This window comes from Delphinus delphis, chromosome 12 (assembly GCF_949987515.2).
Source record: "Delphinus delphis chromosome 12, mDelDel1.2, whole genome shotgun sequence".
In the NCBI taxonomy this organism is placed as follows: domain Eukaryota; kingdom Metazoa; phylum Chordata; class Mammalia; order Artiodactyla; family Delphinidae; genus Delphinus; species Delphinus delphis.
The window spans coordinates 11,492,035-11,516,406 of record NC_082694.2 but is presented as its reverse complement, the minus strand read 5'-3'; the positions used below and the strand labels follow the sequence as shown (position 1 = coordinate 11,516,406).

Sequence of the window (24,372 nt, the reverse complement as noted above, 5' to 3'; positions counted from 1 at the left end):
AGAGAATAAATATATGGCAACTTCGGCTCACCAATTTCAATAAAACACACACTGGTGAGTACCGTACACCTTCAAGACATTACTCTAGGGGACCCATTTGCTCCCCTCTCTCCACCCTCCATTATGCCACATTGTTTGAGGGGGCAGAGGTCTCACTGTGCTCAGTATTAGAGTATGCCCACTTCTTTCCAAACCTATTCAATTCAGTCCCCACACTGAAGCCCTCATGTGTACAAGGCCCTACAGAGACGCTCCTTATTCGAGCCTACTGCTAGAAGAGGGCCTGGATCTAGAGGACGGTATTTGCCTCTGGCCTCTCCTTACACACTCCTGCCTGGGGAGTGTTTCTAAAATATGGTGTCCATTAGGTAAGTGACTGCCTTTTGTCTAGAATATTCCACACCTCCCATTAACTACGAAATCATAGAGGAACTGATCATCACCGTGTTCAGAGTCTTTGTAGTAGAATGGGTGGGTAGATGGATGGATGGATGGATGGATGGGTCGATGAATGAACAGGTGGGTGTATGAGCGTGTTGGTGGACAGGTAGATGGATGAGTGCATGCATGGGAGGATAGAAGGAAGGAAGGGAGGGAGGGAGGAAGGAAGGGGGGAAGGAAGGAAGGGAGGGAGGGAGGAAGGATAGACTTCCATGACATTTAGTGCTCTACTAGGCCCTGCACTGAGACGGAATAAAAAGATATGATACCTGCCAAGTAAATTTTCTGCTAATAATGATAAAAATTAGATCAATCTAAGTGACAAGAAGAAGAGATGAAGATAAAATGATCCCAGAAGAAAATAAAAATAGGTGACCTCCTAGCAGGAATTAAACAGACAAAAATCTGGTAGTTTTATAGTGCTAGCCACAGAAATTGAAGTTATTAATTTAAGAGGACTGACTGAGCTTCAACTCAGGGAGGAATGTCACAGCGTCTGGTTCAAGGTCATCAGGGAAGATAGAATGTCGCACTCTGACACAAGCTGTCTAGCCCCAGCCCCAGCCCGTGACTAAGGCACACAAGCATGGCACTACAGGAACCAGACACCAGGAAGAGAACACAGACGTCAGGGATATCTCTGGGAATGCATCAGAACCTGGGTGAAGAGGAAGCCCCAAGGCAAGACCAGAGACCGGCAGGAACACACGGCCTGCTCTGCCCTGTGTTCACCCAATGCCCACAGGCCCAAGTGACTGCACCACCTCACCCCTTGTGGTTGAAGAGCCACCTCTGACTCAGAAGGATACTCTGATGCCCCCAACCTCCTCCTCTTTGTTGTTCTAGTTCTCCATGAACCCTCACCATCAGAAGGTCCTGGAAAGGTCATTTGAGGACATGATATCCCCACACCCCCATCAACAGAGGGGCAAGACTCTCTTGAAAATGTGGGTTCTAGCACCTTCCACAGACCCTTGATTCACATCCAACAATGCTCACCATCGGGAAAGGCCGTGTGTCTATCACAAGGCCCAAGAGTCCCACCTGAAACCAACTTCTTCCCTTTGCTCTCCCCTCAGCCCGAGGAGATAGGAAAAGCTGCCCACCATCTTCAACACTGCAACCTTTGAGGACTCAAAGCTGGTTATTTGGGCTCTCCAGTCATCTCTCAACACCACGTGTCCTTCACTGAACCCCAGGAGGTCAGCCAGACGGCACGGAGCCCACCGCTCCCCATCCCACCACGTGGCTCTCACCACGACCATAGCCACTTTTCAGCCCCATCCAGACTCAGCCTCCTAATTCTCCACCCTCAGCTCTGAGCAGCCACTACCACCTCGGGGTAAGCATGTGTTATAAACCCGATTTGTGATCCTCACAACCTCAGATGTCATTTTTAATCATCAGTATACCTGAACTTGATTGTATAAGCTTCCAGGTCCCTTTTAACAATAATAACAGCCTACATGTACTGATGATTTAGTATTTAAAGCCCTAGCCAGTAAGTCCCCTACATACAAACCTTCAAGTTGCCAACTTTCAAAGATGCGAACGTGCGTTCACATGTCCAATCACGTAAGTTAGTTCACGTGTCTGGCGTACATTGTCACATGCGTGCATCCTCTAAAAGTGGTTGTGCCTTTATGTACTTTACTATACAGTACTGTGTAGAGCGCAGTAGTACGGTATCTTTATTTCAAGCCCAGGATGTCCGGAAGCAAGCGTAAAAGCAGCGGTGACGTAGCTGGTACCGCTAAGAAGTGCCAAGCAATAAAGATGGAAACAAAAGTGGAGGAAGAAGAAGTAACTGAAGAACCGAAGAGATTCACAATGCAGGAAAGGGCAAGGGGATTTTCTTTCTTTTTTAAAAAAATTTTCTAATAATTTATTTTTATTATTTATTTTTTTATTTTTGGCTGCGTTGCATCTTCGTTGCTGTGCGCGGGCTCTGTCTAGTTGCGGCGAGCGGGGGCTACTCTTTTGCGGCGCGCGGGCTTCTCATTGTGGTGGCTTCTCTTGTTGCAGAGCACGGACTCTAGGAGAGCAGGCCTCAGTAGCTGTGGCGCACGAGCTCAGCAGTTGTGGCTTGCGGGCTCTAGAGCGCAGGCTCAGCAGCCGTGGCACACGGGCTTAGTTGCTCCGCGGCCTGTAGGATTTTCCCGGACCAGGGCTCGAACCCATGTCCCCTGCACTGGCAGGCAGATTCTTAGCCAATGGACCACCAGGGAAGTCCTAGGATTTTCTTTATTTGAGAGGCACTGTTAGTTTTTGAGGCACAGGACCCAAACCTAAAATGGTACACAAAGGTTGCAGCAGCCGTTCAGAATGCAATCCAGTGCTACGGTGTCAGTGTCATTCACCCATGACAAGAAAAAAAGAGCTACTACCCAGACATCACTGGATCGTTTTTTCAAGAGGGTAGAACCTGTGCCATCAGCGTCAGGCGTGAATGAAACTACAGCTTGTCCTCTGTCTCCTGCTGTTGACGAGACTTCAGCTCTACCATCTCCCACCTCCTCTCCCTCCTCCAGTCAGTAACTCTTCTTGCCTGTTCACTCGATGCCAGCCCTGTATGCCAGCTGTTGCACTGGACTACTGTACTTTTCAAGGGACTATGCTGTAAAATTTTAAATGTTTTATTTTTTGTGTTTGTTTGTTTATGTATTATTTGTGTTAAAAGTATTAAAAACCTATTACAGCGTTAGTTGGGTACGTAGGCTCACTTTGTTGAACTTACGAACAAATTGGACTTATGAACGCAGTCTCAGAACGGAAGTCGTTCATATGTAGAGGACTTACTGTATAAGCCCCTTACAGGTATTAATTCCCTCAGGCTTTACAACAGCTCTACAAAGGGGTGCTGTTATGATTTTTAGAGGCGTAGAGATGGTTCAATAACCTGCCAAGGCCATGCAGAGGCAGGATGCATATCCAGAGAGGCTGATTCCAGAGTCCATGTCTCAGTGGCCTCACTCTGGAGTCTAGAACAGGCACAACATTCCAACTGCTTCCAGGCGTGCCAACCCCACTCCTCTCAACTCAGCAACTTTACACGGGGCATCTTCCCTTCCCTCGGCTCAGCGCTGGGCACTGGGACAAGGTGATGAGGACAAGCACGGCTCCCAGCAGCTGCAGTCCTGGCTAATGCCTGTGGTGAGGTTCTTCCTGACCCAAGGACTCAGCGGCCTGCTGGGGGCCTGCCATGACCCAAAGCTGTAACTCAGTAGCTCACACCTGTGACCAAGCACCTCCAGCTCCCAGGTATTCAGGCGCTGTGTCGGGCTGCCCCTGCTCCCCCTTAATTCTACAGTATCTTTTAATAGTATCTACATGTCAGTCTTATCTACTCAACATGCTGGGACCATCCTTCCAAACACGGGACCATCTACTACCGTTAACAAGGACCACCAAAGTCAAAGGAAGCATAGTCAGTGCCCACCTCAGGCAAATTCCTTTACCTCCTCTGCCTCAGTTTCCCCATATGTGAAGTGAGGGTACCAATGGAACCCTCTCAGAGTTGTGCGAGGAGAAATGAGTTAACACCTGTAAAGCACTTATGACAGGCATGGCTTATAATAGAGGCTCAATAAGTATTATTTTCTTGTAACAGTCTTGGTGGTGGTGGTGATGGTGAAGAGATGAATTAACTCATGGAATTTTCACAATGTTTCCATCAGATGGTTTTTTGTTTTTTTTTTGCCTCATTTCACGCAGTGAGAAAACTAAAAGCTCAGAGAAATTGAAGTGAAGCCCCAGGCCCACTACTCCCCAGTGGCAGCAGACCCTGAGCCCATGCAGGGGCGCCATGGCCATGGGGTCTCCTCCCTGCCCGCGGTTAGGAGTGGTGGCCTCATCCTGACAGAACAAAGTCACTTGACGCATCTGTGCTCTGCAGGGTGTCCCCTTGGCCGGCGAGGCCCAAAGACTCAGCCTGCAGTCCCCCAGGCTCTCCTGGCCGACCACCCAACCCCGGGGGGGATCTGGGCCCCGCTTTAACTGTGACCTCACCAAGCACACGGCAGAGTTGCCAAAAGCAGGCGAGGCAAACAAGGGCCAGCTGATCATTTCACTCAAAGAAACGAGAGAAGCCGTAGCTTCCTCCACAGAAACCGTGCTTTCCAGCAGCCGGCAGGGTGGGCGTGGTCTCAGCGATCCCTGGATCCAGAACTGGAGAGACAGTCCAGGACTCCTGACTTGTACTCAACACGCAGACCCTGCAGTATGGCCCCTGCGTGTCGCTGACACCCTGTGCGAGGTGCCCACCCACCCGGGTGACTCCCTGACCACCAGGGCCTCATCCCTAACTGCAAAACGGGCGCCAACACAGTGCCCCCTCCTGGCGCCGTAAGCCGGCACGTACATACGAAGCAGACACAAAGGGCAGTGCCTGGGACAGGACAAACAGGAAGGACGAAAGAAGACACCTTGTTCTGGGCGGAAGAGCCACAGAGAGTTAGAAGGAAGATGCCGCAACATCCGTCCCGGTCACCCTGGCAACAGGCTGAGGGGTTGCGATGGGGAGGCACAGAATGAACACATACTGAGAACTTATCTCCGCTAAGAACTAACCCAGGTGCTTTCTATGTGAATTCTGATTCATTCTTCATCCATTCTTTCAGGTCCTATTTGCTGTGCACCTACTCGGTGCCCAGCATTGTGTGGGAGGCTGAATACACGGCAGCGAACGAGGCCGGCAGGGCCCCTGGCAGCATGGAGCTTTTAGGCTTGCAGGGGAGACCTATCACACCATGAGTCGGTTATAACCACAATAAACGCTGCAAGGGGAGTGCAGAGCCTTGGAACATGACAGAGGGACCGCTTGCGGGCTGTGACCTTTCTGAAGGAGGTACATTTACCGGAGCTCTGAAACATCTGGGAAACTAACCAGGCGAAAAGTGGGGACGGGTTCGCCAGGCTGCACCGCAGCACGAGGTGGGCGGGGTGAGAGGTCGGTCGTGGAAGGCACTGGAAACTGGAAGAGAATGTGTCTTGATCCTGGAGGCACTGTGAGGCCACAGAGGGTGACAGGGTGGCTGGGATGGGGCCAGGAATTTAGAACTGCATCCGTCTGTTCTGTGCAGTGGTTCTCCAAGGGCGGTCCTGGACCGGTAACCTCAGCATCACCAGGTAGAAATGCAGATTCTCTGGCCGCGCCCCAGAGCTGCTGCATCCGAAACCCTGAGGGTGGGACCCGGCTACGGAGTAACACCTACTTAAAGGATTAGGGAGACTCTTTTGAAAGTGGGCACCAGCTTGCCTTACGCTAGAATATTATTTCCATGCAAAATCGACCCCAGACTCTGGGCTAGACCTCGTGTACATTTCACATTTCCTCTACTTCTGCCTCCAAACCCACCGTGAATCTCCCCAGCTTCCTTCCTCCTTCAGAAAAGGCTTCTCAGCACCCCCCCACCCCAACTTCGGCTGCAGAGTTCTCTCAATGCTCATCCCCACCCCCCCAGCTCCTGCCACATGTCTTAGTTTCCTTTGCCTTTTGTCTCTGCTAATCATTTAATCAGACATGGCATTTGGGGCACAAAGGAAAGCATGGCTGTTACATACAGCAAGACTTTAAGAGAAAATCTGAAGATATTGAGAAACGCTATGAAAATGAGAGATAACCATGGGGGGGAAAAAACACATCTGGGCAGAGTTTAAAATGACCAGGCGTGCTGGCCTTGAGCAAACGTCACCGTGGGGAGCCACGGCGACAGTTTTCTAACACAGGAGGAATGCCCTTTGGAGAAAGGGATCCGTTTTCCACTCATCAGCCAGCACAGAAAAAGCAGGACCTTCTCAGGTTTCAGCTGAGAAAGCATCTGTCCTGTGTTTAAGCTGTAGGAGGGGAGGGAGCTGCCAAGAGAGCTGGTGAGATCATCCTCGCCAGAGATGCTCTCGATGAGATCACAGCGGCCAGGGTCCGTGAGGGATGACACATCGGCCGTATCTGGACCACAGGGTCTGAGGCCCGTCCAGCTCTGCGAGGGGTCTCCCCGTCACCGGGCAAACCCACCTCCCAAACAGGGCAGGTGCCGACTCACGACCATTGTGTTTCACTTCAGATACTCAGGAATCCAAGGGACACCTCTGCAAAACGTCTCAGATCGCCTGGCTGCCTGAAGGCCAGGACTCCAGGCATTTGTTTCACGGGAAAGCCCATTTACTCCTTTCCCACAGCCAACGCCTATCTCCCCAGTAACAGCAGCAGGAGCTGCCATCACATCAGCAACAGCTCTGAGCGACGGGGCCCTCGCTCTGTGCCAGCAACGCACCCACACCCTCACCCAGGCCTCGCCACCATCAGAAGGCCCATTTTACAAATGAAGAGACTGAGGCTTAAAGACGGCTACTGATCTGCCCGCGCCCCCATGGCTGGTCACATCCAGGCTGAGGTCTGAGCCCAGGGTTCTCTGATTTCAGAGCCCACGATCGTGATAAGGCCTGTACATTGCCAGGAACGAAATGTGTGTGTCAGATGCCCAAAGAGGAATTGATCCAAATGTGCCCGCTTCCCCAGACACTCGGATTTGGCAGGGGCTGGCCCCTTGATAATGCTCAGGAAAACGGAGAAGGGGTGCCTTTTAAAAATCAGCCACTCTGTGTCCTCTCTCCCCACCCCCACTGCTCCAGATCTACTGATACTTAGAAATCAAGTCTCTCCCAGAAGGCCCCCCCGTGCCCCATCTACACCACCCTATGCCTGCCCCCCAGGACTCCACCACTGGCCTGAATGGGCGGACCGGTCCCTGGCAGTGTGGACATCCTTCACACGACATCACCCACTCCAAAATGTAACAGCACAGGGTTTCTACGGCACCTTTAGAGCCACGAACCAGCATGTGGTTTTAATATTCACCAGCACTCTCCTCAGAGGGGCCCTGAGGCTGCTGTGATCAGAGGGGCTATTGTGCAGATACGGCTGTCCCCGCTTCACAGAACCCTGATCAGATTTCTGTCCCATCTTCTCTACGGTGCAATTCTCGGCTCGTCTGCTTTCTCTCCTCTTGCCTCCTTCTGGAGTCTGGAAAATGGCTGAAACAGTGTCTATCACAGACTTGGAAGAAGTATTTTCCTCCGTCCTTTGCCGCTGTGCCAGCACCTTGGCCTCACCCCTGGGCCTGCATCCTGAGGCTCTCCTGGGGCCTGACTCAGCCCGTTCAGCTGAGACCCGCTGAGCCACTGTGGACCTGGGTCTTCAGAACTGAATACGCACCCCACTCACTTTGAAGAGCCACCGAAAACAAGCACATAAAGCAGCGCCCACGGGCAGGCAGATGGTCACTGACTCAGGACTGAGGGTCACAGCTGCACCCGCTGACGGGAAGGGCACCACACGAGACAGCTCGGTCAGGCAGGCTTCCTGTGAGCAGTGCAGACCCGGCAGAAGGGAGAAAGGATTTTCCTGCCTTTCAGGTGGCTGCACACTGATGTCAGGCCTGGAGTCAGGTGAATGAAACTTATTCCTTCTTGAAGGAGAATCTGGGTTCAAGCCACAGATGGATATTCACGGGTACGTTAATTCTCCTTCCAGCTTCCCCAAGCTCAGTGGAGCTTAAGAGATACAGAGACGGGGAGGGACCAGAGAACAGACAGTGCAGTGCCTCGAGGAGCAGGCAGCCTTCCAGAGCTCTTCTCTCCTGGCTGCTTTTTCCAAACCAAGACAGAGGAGGGGCGGGAGGAAATGGGAGGCAGAGTTGGCTTCTGGAGGTCTGGCCTCATGAACTCCTGCCTGTGATGGTGACTGTCACACGCCAACAGCTGTGCAAGCATCAGTGCCCCCAGTGAATTCAGCCAAGGCACGTGGGCCCTTAGCCACGAGTCAGCTCTTAGCTGCTTTTCCAGAAGATGTGTCTGTTCTGAACAACCAATTCTCCCGGGACCATCTTTAGTGGCCCTGTTGCCGCAACACCTATGTTCCACCCAGCGTAATCACAGCACACATCTGGGATGCGGGGGGATGGGACCCCATGGTAAGAAGGCTGCAGAAAGGTCCTCTGTGCAGCGCCAACTGGCACTCGCTAGCATCTAACCAGCAACCCAGGCCACCTTACACCAACCGTGGCTCAGGCAGCTCAACTCCTGACATTGTTACCCACCCCTGGGACAGGCAGAGAATAAATAGCAAGGGAAATTAACATCAGAGTCAGTTACCTTCATAGAGCCTGTAGCTTGGAAAGTCACAGCCAGTCTCGAAGGGGTCAGCAGCGCCAACGTGGCATTGAATCTTGCACTCTTGTCCTTAATGGGGGAGTGGTACTGCCCATCTGGAGCCACAGAACCAAACCTGCAGTGGGGGAGAGGCAGGTGGAAAAGAGAGATGGGGTTTATGTAAGAGAAGAACATGGTGCCTAGAAATGAGGTCAGGTGGCTCCCACGAGCACACACAGGGTTCCCCATCCTGGATCCTCCCTCACAAGGCAGCAGTGTGGGGAGCAGGACAAGTGCCTCCCCAGGAGATGCTGAGAAAGGCTCAACTCATGGAAAGTAAGAGCAGATTTCCTGCCACTACTACCCTGCAACCCAGCAGTGGACTCTGACAAAGAGAGGCATGAGGACTGCCATCCTCAAACCAACACCAGAGCCTGGCTGTAAAGACTGCACATCAATCCACTTTGTGTGTGTGTGTGTGTGTGTGTGTGTGTGTGTGTGTGTGTGTGTGTGTGTGTGTGTGTGTGTGTGTGTGTGTGTGTTACGCGGGCCTCTCACTGTTGTGGCCTCTCCCGTTGCGGAGCACAGGCTCCGGACGCGCAGGCTCAGCGGCCATGGCTCACGGGCCCAGCCGCTCTGTGGCACGTGGGATCTTCCCGGACCGGGGCACGAACCCGCGTCCCCTGCATCGGCAGGCGGACGCTCAACCACTGCGCCACCAGGGAAACCCCTAATCTACTTTTTTGTTGTTGAGATACAAATCATTTACCATGAACCTCACCTTTTTAAAGCGTACAGTTCGACGGTTTTTAGTATATTCACGAAGTTGTACAACCATGACCACTATCCAATTTCAAAGCATTTCATCACCCCAAAAAGAAACCCCATACCATTAGTAGTCCTGTCCCATACCCCCTACCCTCCAGAGCCCGGCAACCATTAATCTACTTTCTAACTCTATGGATTTGTCTCTTCTGGCCATTTCACATAAGTAGTAGCATACAGTGTGTGGCCTTTGTGTCTGGCTTCTTTCACTTGACCCACTGTTTTCAAGGTTCACGCATGTTGTAACATGTATCGGTACTTCATTTCTTTTTATGGCCAAATGATGTTCCATTGTACGGATATACCTTATGTTGTTTATCCATTCATCAGTTGATGGATATTTGTGCTGTTTCCACTTTTTTTGGCTCTTATGAATAACTGTTATGAACATTTGTACACAAGTTTTTGTGTGGATATATATTTTCAATTCTCTTGTAGACAACGTCTTCGTAAAGACCGAGGAGTAGAATTGCTAGGTCCTATGAAGACGTTCAACTTTTGAAGAATGGCCAAATTCTTCTCCAGGTTGACCACACCAGTTTACATCCCCCCCAGCAATGGATGAGGGCTCCAGTTTCTCCTCACCCTCACCAACACTCGTTATCATCTGTTTCTTTTACTACAGCCATGAAGGGAGCGCAAAGTGGTACTTCACTGTGGTTTTCATTGGCATTTCCTTAACGACAGTGATGTTGATGTGCTTATTAGCCATTTCAATATCTTCTTTGGATAAGTGTCTATTCATATTTTTGCCCATTTTTAATTGGGTCATTTGTCTTCTTACTGTTGAGCTGTAATATAGTTCCTTTTACAGTCTGGATACTAGGTTCTTATGATATATAAGATTTGCAAATATTTTCTCCCACTCTGTGGATTGTCTTTTCACTTTCTTCATAGTGTCCTTTGCTGCACAAGTTTTTTAATTTTGATGACGTCCAATTTATCTATTTTTTCTTTGGTTCCTTGTGCTTTTGGTGTCACACCTAAGAAATCACTGCCTAAACAAGGTCACAAAGATTTATACCTATGTCTTCTTTTTTTTAATATTTATTTATTTGGCTGCCTGGGTCTTAGTTGCGGCGTGTGGACTCTTAGTTGAGGCATGAGAGATCTAGTTCCCTGACCAGGGATCGAACCTGGGCCCCCTGCATTGGGAGTGTGGAGTCTTAACCACTGGACCACCAGAGAAGTCCCAGCACCTATGTTTTCTTTTATACTTTTTTTTATACTTTTAGCTCTTACCATTTAGATCTGTGATCCATCTTGTGTTAATTTTTGTATATCATATGAGGTAAAGGTCTAACTTCATGCTTATGATATCCATTGTGCCAGCACCATTTGTTGAGAAGACCATTTTTCCCCATTAAATTATCCTGTCACCCTTGTTGAGTATCAATTGACCATAAGTGCAAGGATTTATCTCTAGATCCTCTATCTATTCCATTGTCCATACATCTAGCCTTATGTCAATTCCACACTATCTTGATAACTGTAGATTTGTAGTAATTTTTCAAATCAGGGATGTGAGTCCTCCTACTTTGTTCTCCTTTATCAAGATTGTTTTGGGTAGTTTGAGTCTCTTGCATTTCCATATGAATTTTAGAACCAGTTTCTCAGTTTTTTCAAAAAAAAAAAAAGGCAGCTGGGATTTTGACAGGAATTTCATTGAATCTGTACATCTGTTTACAGACCCCTTTCTGATCAAATGATAAACCAACACCCTCAAAGTGTGTTGCCTCTGCTGTAGTATTTGGGGGGCAGCTTAAATACCTATGGAATGGCTTTTAAATCAAATCTTGCTTACCAAAGAATATTCTATATATTCTCATATTTTCTACAGACCGTGTAGCTCCCTATCATTCTTCTTTCTGGTTGAGTCTGACTTTCTAATCCCTAGTGCATTGGATGAATGCTAAGCCAGCGGGTCCAGGTTCTGGCCGAGGACTGTCCAGTCCACTAAGATCCTGTTAGTATGGGTGAAAAATGGAGAGCTCCCAATCTGTGGCTTTCCTTCCCTCTCCCCACCTCCAGGAGTGGAGTGATGCTGATTAGTCACCAGGAGAGGCACAGGCACCTCTGGGGAAGGCTGGTGGTCCTATGATTTGCTGGCATGGGCACTGGTCATTCCTGAGGAGGCCTGGGGCCTTCATCACCCACCAGGACAACTACAAAGATGCTTTTGTTGTTTCCATTTCATTTCTTACCAATTCCCAGAGGGAAAAATGTCAACCAGAATTTGGTCCATTTTAAGTTTGTTTCCACCATATCTTCCTTAAACTTTTGGCATCTGTGATGTTTATTTACTGGCAAGAACTTGCAGGCAGTAAAAAGGAGTAAAGTTACCCCAGTGTTCATTGCAGCACTATTTACAGTAGCCAGGACATGGAAGCAACCTAAATGCCCATCAACAGAGGAATGGATAAAGAAGATGTGGTACATATATGCAATGGAATATTACTCGGCCATAAAAAAGAACGAAATAATGCCATTTGCAGCAACATGGATGGACCTAGAGATTGCCATACTAAGTGAAGTCAGACAAAGACAAATAACACATGATATCACTTACACGTGGACTCTTAAAAAATGGTACAAATGAACCTATCTACAAAACAGAAATAGAGTCACAGATGTAGAAAACAAACTTATGGTTATCAGGGGTGAAAGGGAGGAGAGGGATAAACTGGGAGACTGGGAGTGACATATACACACTACTATATATAAAGTAGATAACTAATAAGAACCTACTGTATAGCGCAGAGAACTCTACTCAATACTCTGTAATGACCTATATGGGAACAGAATCTAAAAGAGTGGATATATGTATATGTATAACTGATTCACTTTGCTGTACACCTGAAACTAACACAACGTTGTAAATCAACTATATTCCAATAAAAATTAATTAAAAATAAAAAGTAAAAAGGAGTAAAGTGTTAAAGGAAAATCTATAGGAAAGCAAGCAGCAAGTCTGATGGCTTGCTTCTTCACAAATTTAAATATCACTGTAGTTCAGGATTTTTATTGGATACATGAAATGCTGCTGAGAAAAGTAAAGTTAATTGGTGTTTCTTAGCCTCTGCAAAGAGCATAGTGAACCCCTGGGGCTCCATCCCTGGAATGCACTTGTAGAAGCAAACTTCATCTCGTTCTTTCACCCATCTGACCTCACTGAGCGATGCTGGGAAATGACACTAAGCACCTCTGATATTATCCAATCAGTACTGGTTAGAACAGCCTCTGAAGCAGAAGGATGGTACCTTACCTCCTGTCATCCACAAAGGAGGCAATAACACCAATTATTTTATGATAACCAAAAAAAATTTTTTTAAGGAAATAATCTAAATACCAACAATAAGGGATTCATACATAACTTATAGATCATTTAACAGTCTATTATGGCAATATTAAAAATGATAGGGGCTTCCTGGTGGCGCAGTGTTTAAGAATCCGCCTGCCAGTGAAGGGGTCATGGGTTCTATCCCTGGTCCGGGAAGATCCTGCATGCCGCGGAGCAACAAAGCCCGTGCACCACAACTACTGAGCCCACACTCTAGAGCCCGCGAGCCACAACTACTGAGCCCGTGTGCCACAACTACTGAAGCCTGCGTGCCTAGAACCCGTGCTCCGCAACAAGAAAAGCCACCACGATGAGAAGCCCGCGCACCGCAATGAAGAGTAGCCCCCGCTCGCCCTAACTAGAGAAAGCCTGTGCACAGCAACGAAGACCTAACACAGCCAAAAATAAAATAAATAAAAATAAAAATGATAATGCCTATGTGTATTTACTGTTGCACAGAAACACTGGACATATAATGTTAAACAGAAATTACAAGTTATAAAAAATAGAATTTCTAAGTGGACCTCATTCAGTGAAAATCAAACATCTCTCTCTCTCATTAGATATAACCTCATAGAGAAAAGTCTAAAGTGTTATATATGAAAGTATAACAAACATTGTGTCTGGGTGATAGCATTTGGGATAATTTTAATTTTTTTTGATTTGCTTATCTACATTTCTCAATTAATTGTCAGTAAAATTGTAGGAGAGGTTATGAGAAGACACTCTGGATGTACAGCCCATGAGACCCAGGAACCAGGCCTGGGAAGGAGGGCAAAGGGCTCCCACGCACAGCAAGTCCGAGTTAAGGAGACAACTACTCACTTATCCAGCAGCTTCTCCCTTGGTATCCGAACCTTGTCAAATCTCAGAATCCCGGTATCAACACCATGCAGACCTAGAGAGAGCAGACGGGAAACGGAGCTGTAGGGGGCCAAGTTTATGTGCATCAGAAATACTGTCCGAGCCACTTCCCAGGTCTGTCGCTGCTAAAACGCAAAGCCCTTTATCTCACTTCCAGAATTGTTGCTGCTTTCTTATTTGGGGTGGGGATGCTGTTTGCTCGTTTCCATGAAGAGTGGTACCTGCTTCTCCAGCCCCCTCCTCCCTACCAAGAATAGAGGAGAAAATGCTAGACCCTCTGTGCAGCCCACCTGCTCTGAGGCCAGCTGGGGGGTGGGGTCTGGCGGGGACACAGCTTCCCACCTGAGCAGTTGCTGTGACTAGAAAAGGGAGAATTCTAGGCAACTGAAAGAACATCAGACTGAACACAGAGGAGGAGGAAAGCCCCTTACGCCCCCCAGTGACACAGAACTCAAATTCCTCCCCCTTCTCGGTGCTTCCTCCCCAGAACACGGGGTGAATTTGTGACAGCAAATGCCTAGAAGACATTGGGAAGCGGCCAGAGAGACAGCAGTGGGTGGGTAGGGCGACCACCTCCCAAGAAGTTTCTTAAAATCTGCCAGACCCATTTCCTCAGGACACCTGTCGGAATCTGGGGTCTATCTTTTGTTCATCTCACACTTAGGGAGACTTACTCTGGGAGAAAAGATCTTTCTCTAGCGCAGGTCTTATTTAGAACATCACCCCTGGACAAGGTCACAGTGGTACTTACGAGCTTACAAGGAGACCAGCTCAGACTTTCTGGGTTTGCCAGTGTCATGAATGCCTGGCGCCACGTCACGAGGGCTGCGTGAGCCCTCTACCCTCAACAGCACTTGACACGCCAGGTGTTTTCAAGGGATCAGGGCCTCAGTCACCTAAAGCACTTGCAGCCCATTCCTGCAGGCACGCGGTGCTCAGTATCCCTACGGGGCCAGGGTGAGCTTAGCCCCATCCTCCAAAGGATCGTCTCCTCCCCCTTCTCTTCTGCTCTTTCTTCTCTCTTTTTTCCCTTGGCTTCACTTGGCTGGGGATACCCAGTGGAGCCCACAGGCATGGCCTGCTCTCACCAAGCATTCTGGGTTGCATTGTGTCTCCCCCAAGATTCATATGTTGCAGTCTTCACCCCTAGTACCCGTGAATGTAACCTTATTTGGAGAAAGGGTCTGTACAGAGGCGATCAAGTTAAAATGAGGGCATTTGTGGGCCCTCATTCAAATGACCGGTGTCCTTATAAAAAAGAGGAAATTGGACACAGGCACAAAGGGAGCATGCCATGTGAACATGAAGATGGCCACATACAAGCCAAGGAGAGAGGTCTGGAGAATACCCTCCCCATCCCAGCCCTCAGAACCAACTCCCCTGACACCTTGACCTCGGGCTCGTAGCCTCCACAATTGTGAGTCGATACATTTCTGTTGTTTAAGCCACTCAGTGTGAGTACCACAGCCCTAGCAAACCAGTCCACAGAGGCAATCCTTAGGACCCACTGAGGCTGGTGGCTCTGGGCCATGAAAGAGAGAACCTCAATCTGCCCTCTGAGGGCCCACAAGTCCAAGAAGGAGAGAGGAGACGATACAGCTGGGGACAGAGCTGCCTCATGACTAGTAAACACGAGAGGCTGGGAGAAATGGGACCAATGCGTGTTCATAAATGGCAGTCTGCAACCTTCCCTAACTGCCATACACAGAAGACTAACCAGGCTTCAAAACCAGAGTCTGCTCTGCCTTCACTGCTTTCGTGAGTTAGGTTAGATTCTCACTGGGTGGGGTAGGGAACAGGCAGAAAGTGCAAAGAAGGGTGGGAGAGGGGTCACCTGGGGACACACCTTTATACATCATATCAATAGCTGTCGCTCCTGGGTACATGCTTCCATTTTCATCGCGGACAGGAACGATGAAACAGTGGGGTCCTGAGGAAGGTGAAGAGACACTAAGGTCTCTAAAGATATGATCAAAGCTTTGCTCATTTCCTGGGACACTGTACAATTATGTTGATCTTGAAATTCATTTTGTTCTATGACTGTGCACTGCCTGTTATAGTGTCTAATGTTGAATGTAATGATAAATCGTCTCATCATGTATATTTAGGAGATAATGTTAATGTTAGTGCTGAATTTTTTTACAAGGTAGAAACAGCCCTCTGAGATGGGTTTTCTGTGTAAAGTACTCACGGGAGAATAGTACTAGTAAAGGGAAATATCCTAGGTTTCTGTGTCAGTAACAAACCTTGAGATCTTCCGTTTATGATGAGCTGGGCCAAGACCGCTGCATAATTCCCGTACATGGCGTTTCCAATGTACATCTTCTCAGCATTTTCACATGGTGTGTCGATTACAAACTCCTAAACAGAAACCAAAGCAACAGAGTTCTCTTTCTTATGGCTCATTTCAACTCCTGGGTTCAGTGCAATGAACACTATGAAGCAGACCCATACTGTGTACCTGTACCCACTCGGGTGATTTCACAGAAAAGGAGCAGACGACCCAGAGTCGCCTAATTCAACCTCGTGAGCTCAACACCACCAAGCTATCACTGCAGCGTGCACTGTTCACCTCCACCTTAACTCTGAAAATGACTGGAAATTAAAGTGCTTTGTCAATGAATATTCCAATCAGGAAAATACGTTGCCACTTTTCAATGGATGAAAGTTGTTCATTCACTTCTTCCGGCTCTCTCTTCTTTGTAATGTTGCACGGGCATGTGTACTATTTGTCTGAGCCTATGGCTTTAATGTATAAAGGCTTTCTTCATTGTGCTTCTTTCTCTCTAGACTACTCCACACTGAGTTTCTGACTTCTAAATAATCAGCACCAAACCCCTAAAAGCCCTGCTGATATGTATTCAGCTCTGCACACACCCCTTGCCCCCAAACACTCCACCTTCGAGATTGACAAGAAAGGATGGAACATCCAGTGATCTAGGGCCCCTAGTTAGATGAGTCCATGTCTATGTATTTCATTTTGTCTACTGGGCATTGCCCCTTCTGGACCAATCGCTTGGTTCCTCATGACCTCCACTGTTTCCTGGGTCTTGAACATTCTTGCCTTTAAGGTATGGGTCTGTTGTTTAAATGGCCACTAACTAACCAAAGGTTAAATGTGTACACCGGGACGCAAACAAGACTACTAGGCAACCGTGACCCATTCCTACCATTGATTAGAATCTCAGCCCAGACAATTTTGATTTTTATAAAAAGAAATACCTCATTTAAGCCTTGGGATGATTGTTTCAGAACCTGCCTCTCCATTTTCCTCATCAATGAATATAATAATGAAAGGTTCCCTCAAAAGCTCATATGGGGCTTCCCTGGTGGTGCAGTGGTTGAGAGTCCGCCTACCGGTACAGGGGACACGGGTTCGTGCCCCGGTCCGGGAAGATCCCACATGCCGCGGAGCGGCTGGGCACGTGAGCCATGGCCGCTGAGCCTGCGCGTCCGGAGCCTCTGCTCCGCCACGGGAGAGGCCACAGCAGTGAGAGGCCCGGGTACCGCAAAAAAAGCTCATATGGATAAGCCCTTAAACCAAAAAGCATTTGTCAACAATTCTCTATCTTATTAGGGAAAGAATCTTAGAACATGCCATCTAGCTCATCTCCATGATATGACCAAGGATTCCAGCTCAAAACAGTCCGAAGTTAGTACTGGTCAGGAATAAGCAGAGGGAAAAAATGTATTTTTTTGTTTTCACTCTGCTCAAAACTCTGCCTTCTTTTTCTTTCTCTCCAGGAGCTAGAACAGGATCACCATGGAAATGCCCCCATTCACTTCTGGGTCCTCCCTCCTTCTGCTTACCACCTGGGATACCCTTCAACCTCGTGTTAAGGAGAGACGGACCATAACTGCCAGTTCTGGACACCAGGTACCTGGGACAGGTCGGAGAGTTCCGGGTGGGTGGGGGGCCGGGGAGGGAGGGTGGAATGGTGAAAAGGCAGAACAGCAAATTTAATCAAAGCTGACAATATGGAAGATGTGGCCGAACCAAACCGACAAGCTATTGATCATGTAAAGATCATCTCAGATTTCAGATTTTTAAGTATACAGACTGCACTTTCCCTCTGGCCAAGAAATACAGTCTTGGAGCCCAAGGAAACATTCCCTGACACATGTGTGCACAGAGAAACTTTTAACACAGGCGAGGGCTTTTCAGAAACATAAATGGACAAGCTCTTTTTAAGTCTCTGGAGGCTGCTGCCCTTATCAGGCCAGCCAGGACTTCTTAAAGAAAGGAGTTATTGTGACTCTGGTGGGTGCAGTAACAAACAACAAAACTCATGTGGTAAGGGGATGCTAACACCTTAGGGTGGGAAGGGAAGTAGCAGAGAAAGGCTGGCCTGGCAGAAAAGCTCTGGTGGGGCAGGGAGAGGACAGAAGGCCATCTGTTCCCATCAGCATCTGATCTACTCTGGGAAGGGAAATTTGTCACTTCTGGCAAAAATACTTGATTTGGAAAGTCTGCCTTAGCCAAAACTCTGGCATTAAAGCTGGATCTATGTCAGTCCCACACACACTACTATATATAAAATAGATAACTAATAAGAACCTGCCGTATTGCACAGGGAACTCCTGTGCAATACTCTGTAATGGCCTATATAGGAAAAGAATCTAAAAAAAAAAAAGAGTGGACATACGTATATGTATAACTGATTCACTTTGCTGTACACTTGAAACTAGCACAACATTGCAAATCAACTATACTCAAATAAAATTTTTTTAAAAGCTGGATCTAAATAATGCACGCCATGTGTGTCGGTTCCTATTATAATTAACTGTTGAAGGCCAACAAAACGGTCAGTCCTGCAAGCACTAAAAGAGACGGCCTTGGCCAGAGAGCTCTTAGCCTCATTTATTTTTTCGATTTTGCCTAAACTGTAAAAATAAAACTCTCTCTTACCTTGAAACTCTCCATGCTGCTACTCAATCCATCATCCAAAAATAAAAATAAAACAACCAACCCACAGGAATGCCCAACCAAAAACTGTAAGAGACTGAAACTGCCCTGGAGGGAGAGAGGGCTCATTTGATATGCTCTAACATTTAAAAGGGGAAATGAAGGGGGAAACACAGAAACCAATGAAGGAGAAAGCCATTCCCTGCCAAGCCAACCCTCAGTGGCCTGAGCTTACGATGGGCTTCTTCCCTCCCTCAGGAAGCAGCACGTTCACCAGCGTCTTCTCATCATTACGATTTCAACTTTGCAACTCCCCTGCCGAGAGTGGCAGCTGCTATAACGCAGCAGGTAGCTAAATCATTTATGCTGTTTGGGGAAATGATTTCTGTGCAAAAAATAATAATTGTAAGAAGAAACAAATAAATAAGAATTGTGAGTGGGATTTTTTTCCCTTTGATGACAGCAAGGTGACCTCAATACCATGGTTGCAGGAGAAAAAATGGGGCAGCCAAAACCCCAAAGATGTTTGGTCAGTGTCCCATCAGGAAAGCTAAGTTGTTAAGGACAATCCCCCTTGAACCTGAGATTCCCTCATTAACTGCATAGCCATAAGTCGGTTTCCTAACCTCTGTGAGCCTCAGTTTCTCCACCTGTAAAATGGGGACAAGGATATCTTCCTATAACATTATAGAACATTTAACACAATGTTGCATGCAGAGTGCTTAGCCTGGCACTTAACACACATGCTCAACGCACAGAAGTGGCCTATTACCACGTTCATGGGATTGTTGTTGTGACGGAGTGTGGTACACTATACTATACAGAGAGAGTCTGACACAGACCTGGCACAGAGGGAGCATTCAAAAAGTGGCAGTCCTTATTCTGCTTCTTACTATGACCTTGGACATCACTGGCTGCTGTAAAGAACTAGCATCAGGACAGAAGAAAGACAGGACATCCTCCAACAAAACCCTCACCTGCATCTGTCACTCTAAGTGCTGACCACCTCCAACTAGCATTCTTGGGTCAGAAAAATCCTGGGAACAAAACTCCAGATTCCAAATATGTGGAATCTGAAAAAACTGGTACAGGCGATCTTATTTACAAAGCAGAAATCAAGACAGAGACATAGAGAACAAGTGTATAGATACCAAGGGGAAAGGGGGGAGGTGGGATGAATCGGGAGATTGGGATTGAAATATATACACTATTGATACTATGTATAAAATAGATAACTAATGAGAACCTACTGTATAGCACAGGGAACTCGGCTCAATGCTCTGTGGTGACCTAAACGGGAAGGAAATCCAAAAAAGAGGGGGTATACGTATATGTATAGCTGATTCACTTTGCTGTACAGTAGAAACTAATGCAACATTGTAAAGCAAGTATACTACAGCAAAAAAAAATTTTTTAAATGAGGGAAGAAAATAGAAAAAACAACAACAACAAAAAAAAAGCAAAGGACAACCTCAGCCAAAATGAAGACTGAGGGCTTCCCTGGTGGCGCAGTGGTTGAGAGTCCACCTGCCGACACAGGGGACACGGGTTCGTGCCCCGGTCCGGGAAGATCCCACATGCTGCGGAGCGGCTGGGTCCGTGAGCCATAGCCGCTGAGCCTGCGTGTCCGGAGCCTGTGCTCCACAATGGGAGAGGCCACAACAGTGAGAGGCCCGCGTAGGGCAAAAAAAAAAAAAAAAAAAGACGACTGAGTCACCACACGCACATGTATGAGGCAACACCCACCAGCGTGTTGAGAGTAGGAGCTAAAGAGATGCGGACGGGGGTGGGATTTACAGAGCATGGTTTTTGCTGTGACCCATTTGTGGAGAGACATCAAGTTAGAGGGTCTTACCTACATTTTGGAGTTCATCCCATATAATAAAGTCAGGTTGTTATGTGAAATTTTAGTGTTGTTTTTTTTTTTAATTAATTAATTTATTTATTATTTTTGGCTGCGTCAGGTCTTTGTTGCTACACGCGGGCTTTCTCTAGTTGCGGTGAGCGGGGACTACTCTTCGTTGTGGTGTGCGGGCTTCTCACTGCAGTGGCTGCTCTTGTTGCGGAGCACAGGCTCTAGGCACGCGGGCTTCAGTAGTTGTGGCAAGTGCGCTCAGTAGTTGTAGCTCGTGGGCTCTAGAGCGCAGGCTCAGTAGTCGTGGTGCACGGGCTTAGTTACTCCGTGGCATGTGGGATCTTCCCGGACCAGGGCTCGATCCCGTGTCCCCTGCATTGGCAGGCAGATTCTTAACCATTGCGCCACCAGGGAAGTCCCAGTGTTGTGAAATTTTATTTCGGTTGCCATGTGGATTTGTGTGCAGCTCACAGGTACAGACATTGCATCATGCCAGCACCGAGGACCTGGCTCCCAGAAGGAGGCCCCAGCACACACAGTGCCCTCCTGCCACACACATCACACACGGTGCGATGGAACACGCCAACAGAGACCGCTCTTCCACCCATTTACCTGCTACTGTTAGGAAGGACCACAGAATGGATTAGGTCCTGTTCTCACCGAGTTTTTCCAAAGCATTAAGTTAATGAGTGTACATAATGGGCTTGGAGCAGTGCCCGTCCCACAGTAGGTGTTTTTTAAGTGTTGGCTGGTGTTAGACTCAGGAAGGCTGAGCCTACGTCCACTAAAGCACTTAGGCGTTTCTTCTGAATCTGAGCACCCTCTCGCCTGAGAGCACACACAGCAGGGGGGAAGGTGGACTCGGGAGAAAGGAGGGTCCGCTGTGTACAGGTCCGCTGCCCAGAACCGCCAGAACCCCGGGCAGAATGCTCACCTGTGCAGAGAGGTCAAAGATGGCTTCTGTCCGGATCCCTCTCACGTTGCTCCTGTGGCCCCTCTCGGTCATTGCAAACATCCCCGTGTATTTCTGCTCCTGGAGTTTACCGGGTGTTAGAAGGGAATCAGCTAGTCAGACAGCTGCTCTAATTGCCTACCTCTCAGATCATTAAGAATGTTGGCGAGAAAGGGAGTGGTGAGTTGGAGATAATTATAAAAATTCAGTCTGGTGACAGCTAATGTGATAACAATATGACAGACTCAGTGCAATTTTTAAAAGTAGTCTTAAATTCTCATTTCAAACAAAGTTCTGGCTGACACTAATTCTCTGTTTTATTTTCTTTTTCTGCAAACACACACTCACACACACACACACCCCTAACTACTGTGAATTTTTAAGGCTCTCCATAGATGATACCTATGGAGGTACGTGCCATGCCTGGAGCGGCTGAAGCCATTTAGCTACACGTGCTGGGCTTCCGAGCTTCCTGATGGTACCACCAAATAGCCAGCAAATTATTCCACACTGGAAACCAGGAGCTTACAGGCCACTGTCAGCAAGAGTCAACAATTTAACGATGACCAAACCCACCGGGCCAACTCCATTCAAGGAACACCGATCAGCTCATCCAGCTTTCCATATGCCCCACTAAAGCGGCAAGGCATCCACATCCTTCCCCTCGCTGCCTGTCCAGCCCCAGTTCCTCCGGCAGACACAGCTCGCGGTTTCCTCTCTTGGAGAGGTCACCCCTACAGCACAAAGCATCCAGCCTCCATCCTCGGGGCTGCCCGGTTCACCCCATCAAATGACTTCTCTGAATGTTCGTTCTGCCTTGTCTGCTCAGGGTCTAGCTTAGTGCCTGGTACACTGAAGCTGTGCAACAGCGTTTGTGCACCGACCCCAGGTGCCTGCAGAGGTGAGCTGTACCGGGAGAAACCCTCCCCAAACAGGAAGGTCAACGGGAGAGGCCAGGCTGCAGAACGAGCAGACACTTGGCTCGGGATGAGACAGGCCAGGCTCAAATCCCAGCTCAGCTACTAGCTGGCTGTGGGGCCTTGGACAATGACACAATGACATAGTTTTCCCATCGGACAAATGCACTGAACGACGAGCCTCCACTTCCTGAGCCCTCCCGCCTTCCAGACTCTGGGCTCCACATACTCACTGACCCTCGTGACCCCCCTGGGAAGAAAACACCGTCCCTCTCATGTGACAGATGGGGACACTGAGGTTCAGGAGACGAAAGTGACCTGCCCACGGCTGCAGCTGAGAAAGCGTGCAGGGCTGGGGTTCACACCCAAGCTGCCTGACACCTAACAGCCCTTCATACGGTTGCTGCGAGGATTCAGAAGAGAAGGAAGGGTGTGGCTCGAGCAGGGCCATTTGAAGAGAGCAGGGGACTGACTGCAAAGACGGAAGAGCTCAGGTGTACAGACATTTGCTGTGCCTGCCGGTCAGCATGTCCCCACTCCTAGAAACACAGCCCCAGTTTCCCTCTGGGGAGCCCTGTTCCCCCAGAATCAGTCCAAGTGGTTCGTGGCTAATGTCAACCTCCAACCCAGCTTTAGGATGAGCCTGGGACCCAGGACCCAGGACTGGCCGATCTGCATAACATCATGGCCAACGGGGATGCTTCGGGATGGACCTGTGATCTGGATGGGTCCGATCAGAGCTGCCACTGGGACACACGAGTCAGCTACTGGTGAAGAGAAACTCTTTTTGGAAGCAACGGAACCTGGAAGAATGGAGGCCAGGGCTCCTCTTGCCATCACAAGAGCTGGTGAAGGAAGCCAACATGTGGGGATGAAGGTGAGGTGAAACCGAGAGATGAGAGAGACCAGGTCCCACACACCCACCCCTGAAGCCAGCTATACCCTGAACCCTGCGAGTATAGCAGCCAATAGGTGCCTTTTTTCTGGGATCAGTGCAATGGCATGAGCCCCAGTGGACACAGTGACCCCCAAGGAAGACCTTGCAGGGAAGTGGCAGAAATGGCATCTTCACATGCTCCTGTCTGACAACTGTCATCAGCCTCTGGTGAGGACCAGTCCCTGCATTACACGTGTGTCATCAGCCTGACGCTAACTTCCGGAAAGGCCGCCCCATCAACTCAGACTGAACCACTTGACCCGGTGAAACGCTTTGACATCGCGACGGACGAACTTCACTAATCACATCTCACATAGGAGGCGCTTTTCATTTGGAGAATCGTCAAGTATCCTCGGAAGATGCTTAACGCCCTGATTTCTTAGAGCCCTGCTCTTCGGAATCACTGCCGACCCTGCAAATTGCATAACTAATTCCAACCCAGGAAAATGGAATCCATCCAGATGGTAAATTTTTTTTCCCCTAAACCCTCTTGGAAATCAAGTTAAAGAAAAATATTTTTCTAAAACTAAAACAGGTTGAATTTTCCAGCCTTAAATCTCTTTGGCTGGTGGCTAAAACGTTCTTTACAGTATAGTTTTCCTAGGTTTGACATTTTTTTCCTTCTCTTTGGAAAGGGGAAAACAATGAGTGTTTCAGCGACCTTTTGAAAGACTCCATTCACTAAATGCTATTAGTAGGAGCACCGGGCTGGGTGAGTGAAACCGAGGTTTGTGGAAAACTACAGGAGTTAACCGAGGCAGTGCCTGCGGGACCCTGACTCCCACAGTCTGTCCAAACGTGGGCCTCTTCCCCCATGTGCTAACCAGTGTGTTGCCAAAGCCACATGCTCCGAAGAGCAGGGAATCTGACCAAATGGGGGAGCCCCTGGAGGGCTCTAAGCAGACGACTCCTTGGCCCAATGTACACTTTGAGCAGGTGCCTCCTGTAAGGGGCATGGAGCCCAGCCCAGCAGGCAGACCAAAGGTGCCCAGCAAGTGGCCGCCACGGTGAGCCGGTGGGTGATGGTCAGACTACAAGCCAGAAAGAGGGCCCTCACCAGGAACTGAACCAGCTGACAGCTAGATCTTGGACTTCCCAGCCTCCAGAACTGTGAGAAAACTCATTTCTGTTGTTTAAACCAGCAGATCTGTAGCACTTTATCATGGCAGCCCAAGCAAACTAAGACA

General features: G+C 48.5%; 1 protein-coding gene across 1 annotated transcript in view; it reads right to left on the bottom strand.

Moving 5' to 3' along the window:
- The window catches only part of ACOXL (acyl-CoA oxidase like), a 366,413-nt gene that overhangs the window by 296,040 nt on the left and 46,001 nt on the right, over positions 1-24,372 (bottom strand). The window contains 7 exon segments of the mRNA XM_069541255.1: positions 8,593-8,725; positions 13,580-13,652; positions 13,893-13,895; positions 15,465-15,548; positions 15,865-15,979; positions 21,314-21,412; positions 21,755-21,841. Of these exon segments, the coding sequence (XP_069397356.1) occupies positions 8,593-8,725; positions 13,580-13,652; positions 13,893-13,895; positions 15,465-15,548; positions 15,865-15,979; positions 21,314-21,412; positions 21,755-21,841 (594 nt within the window).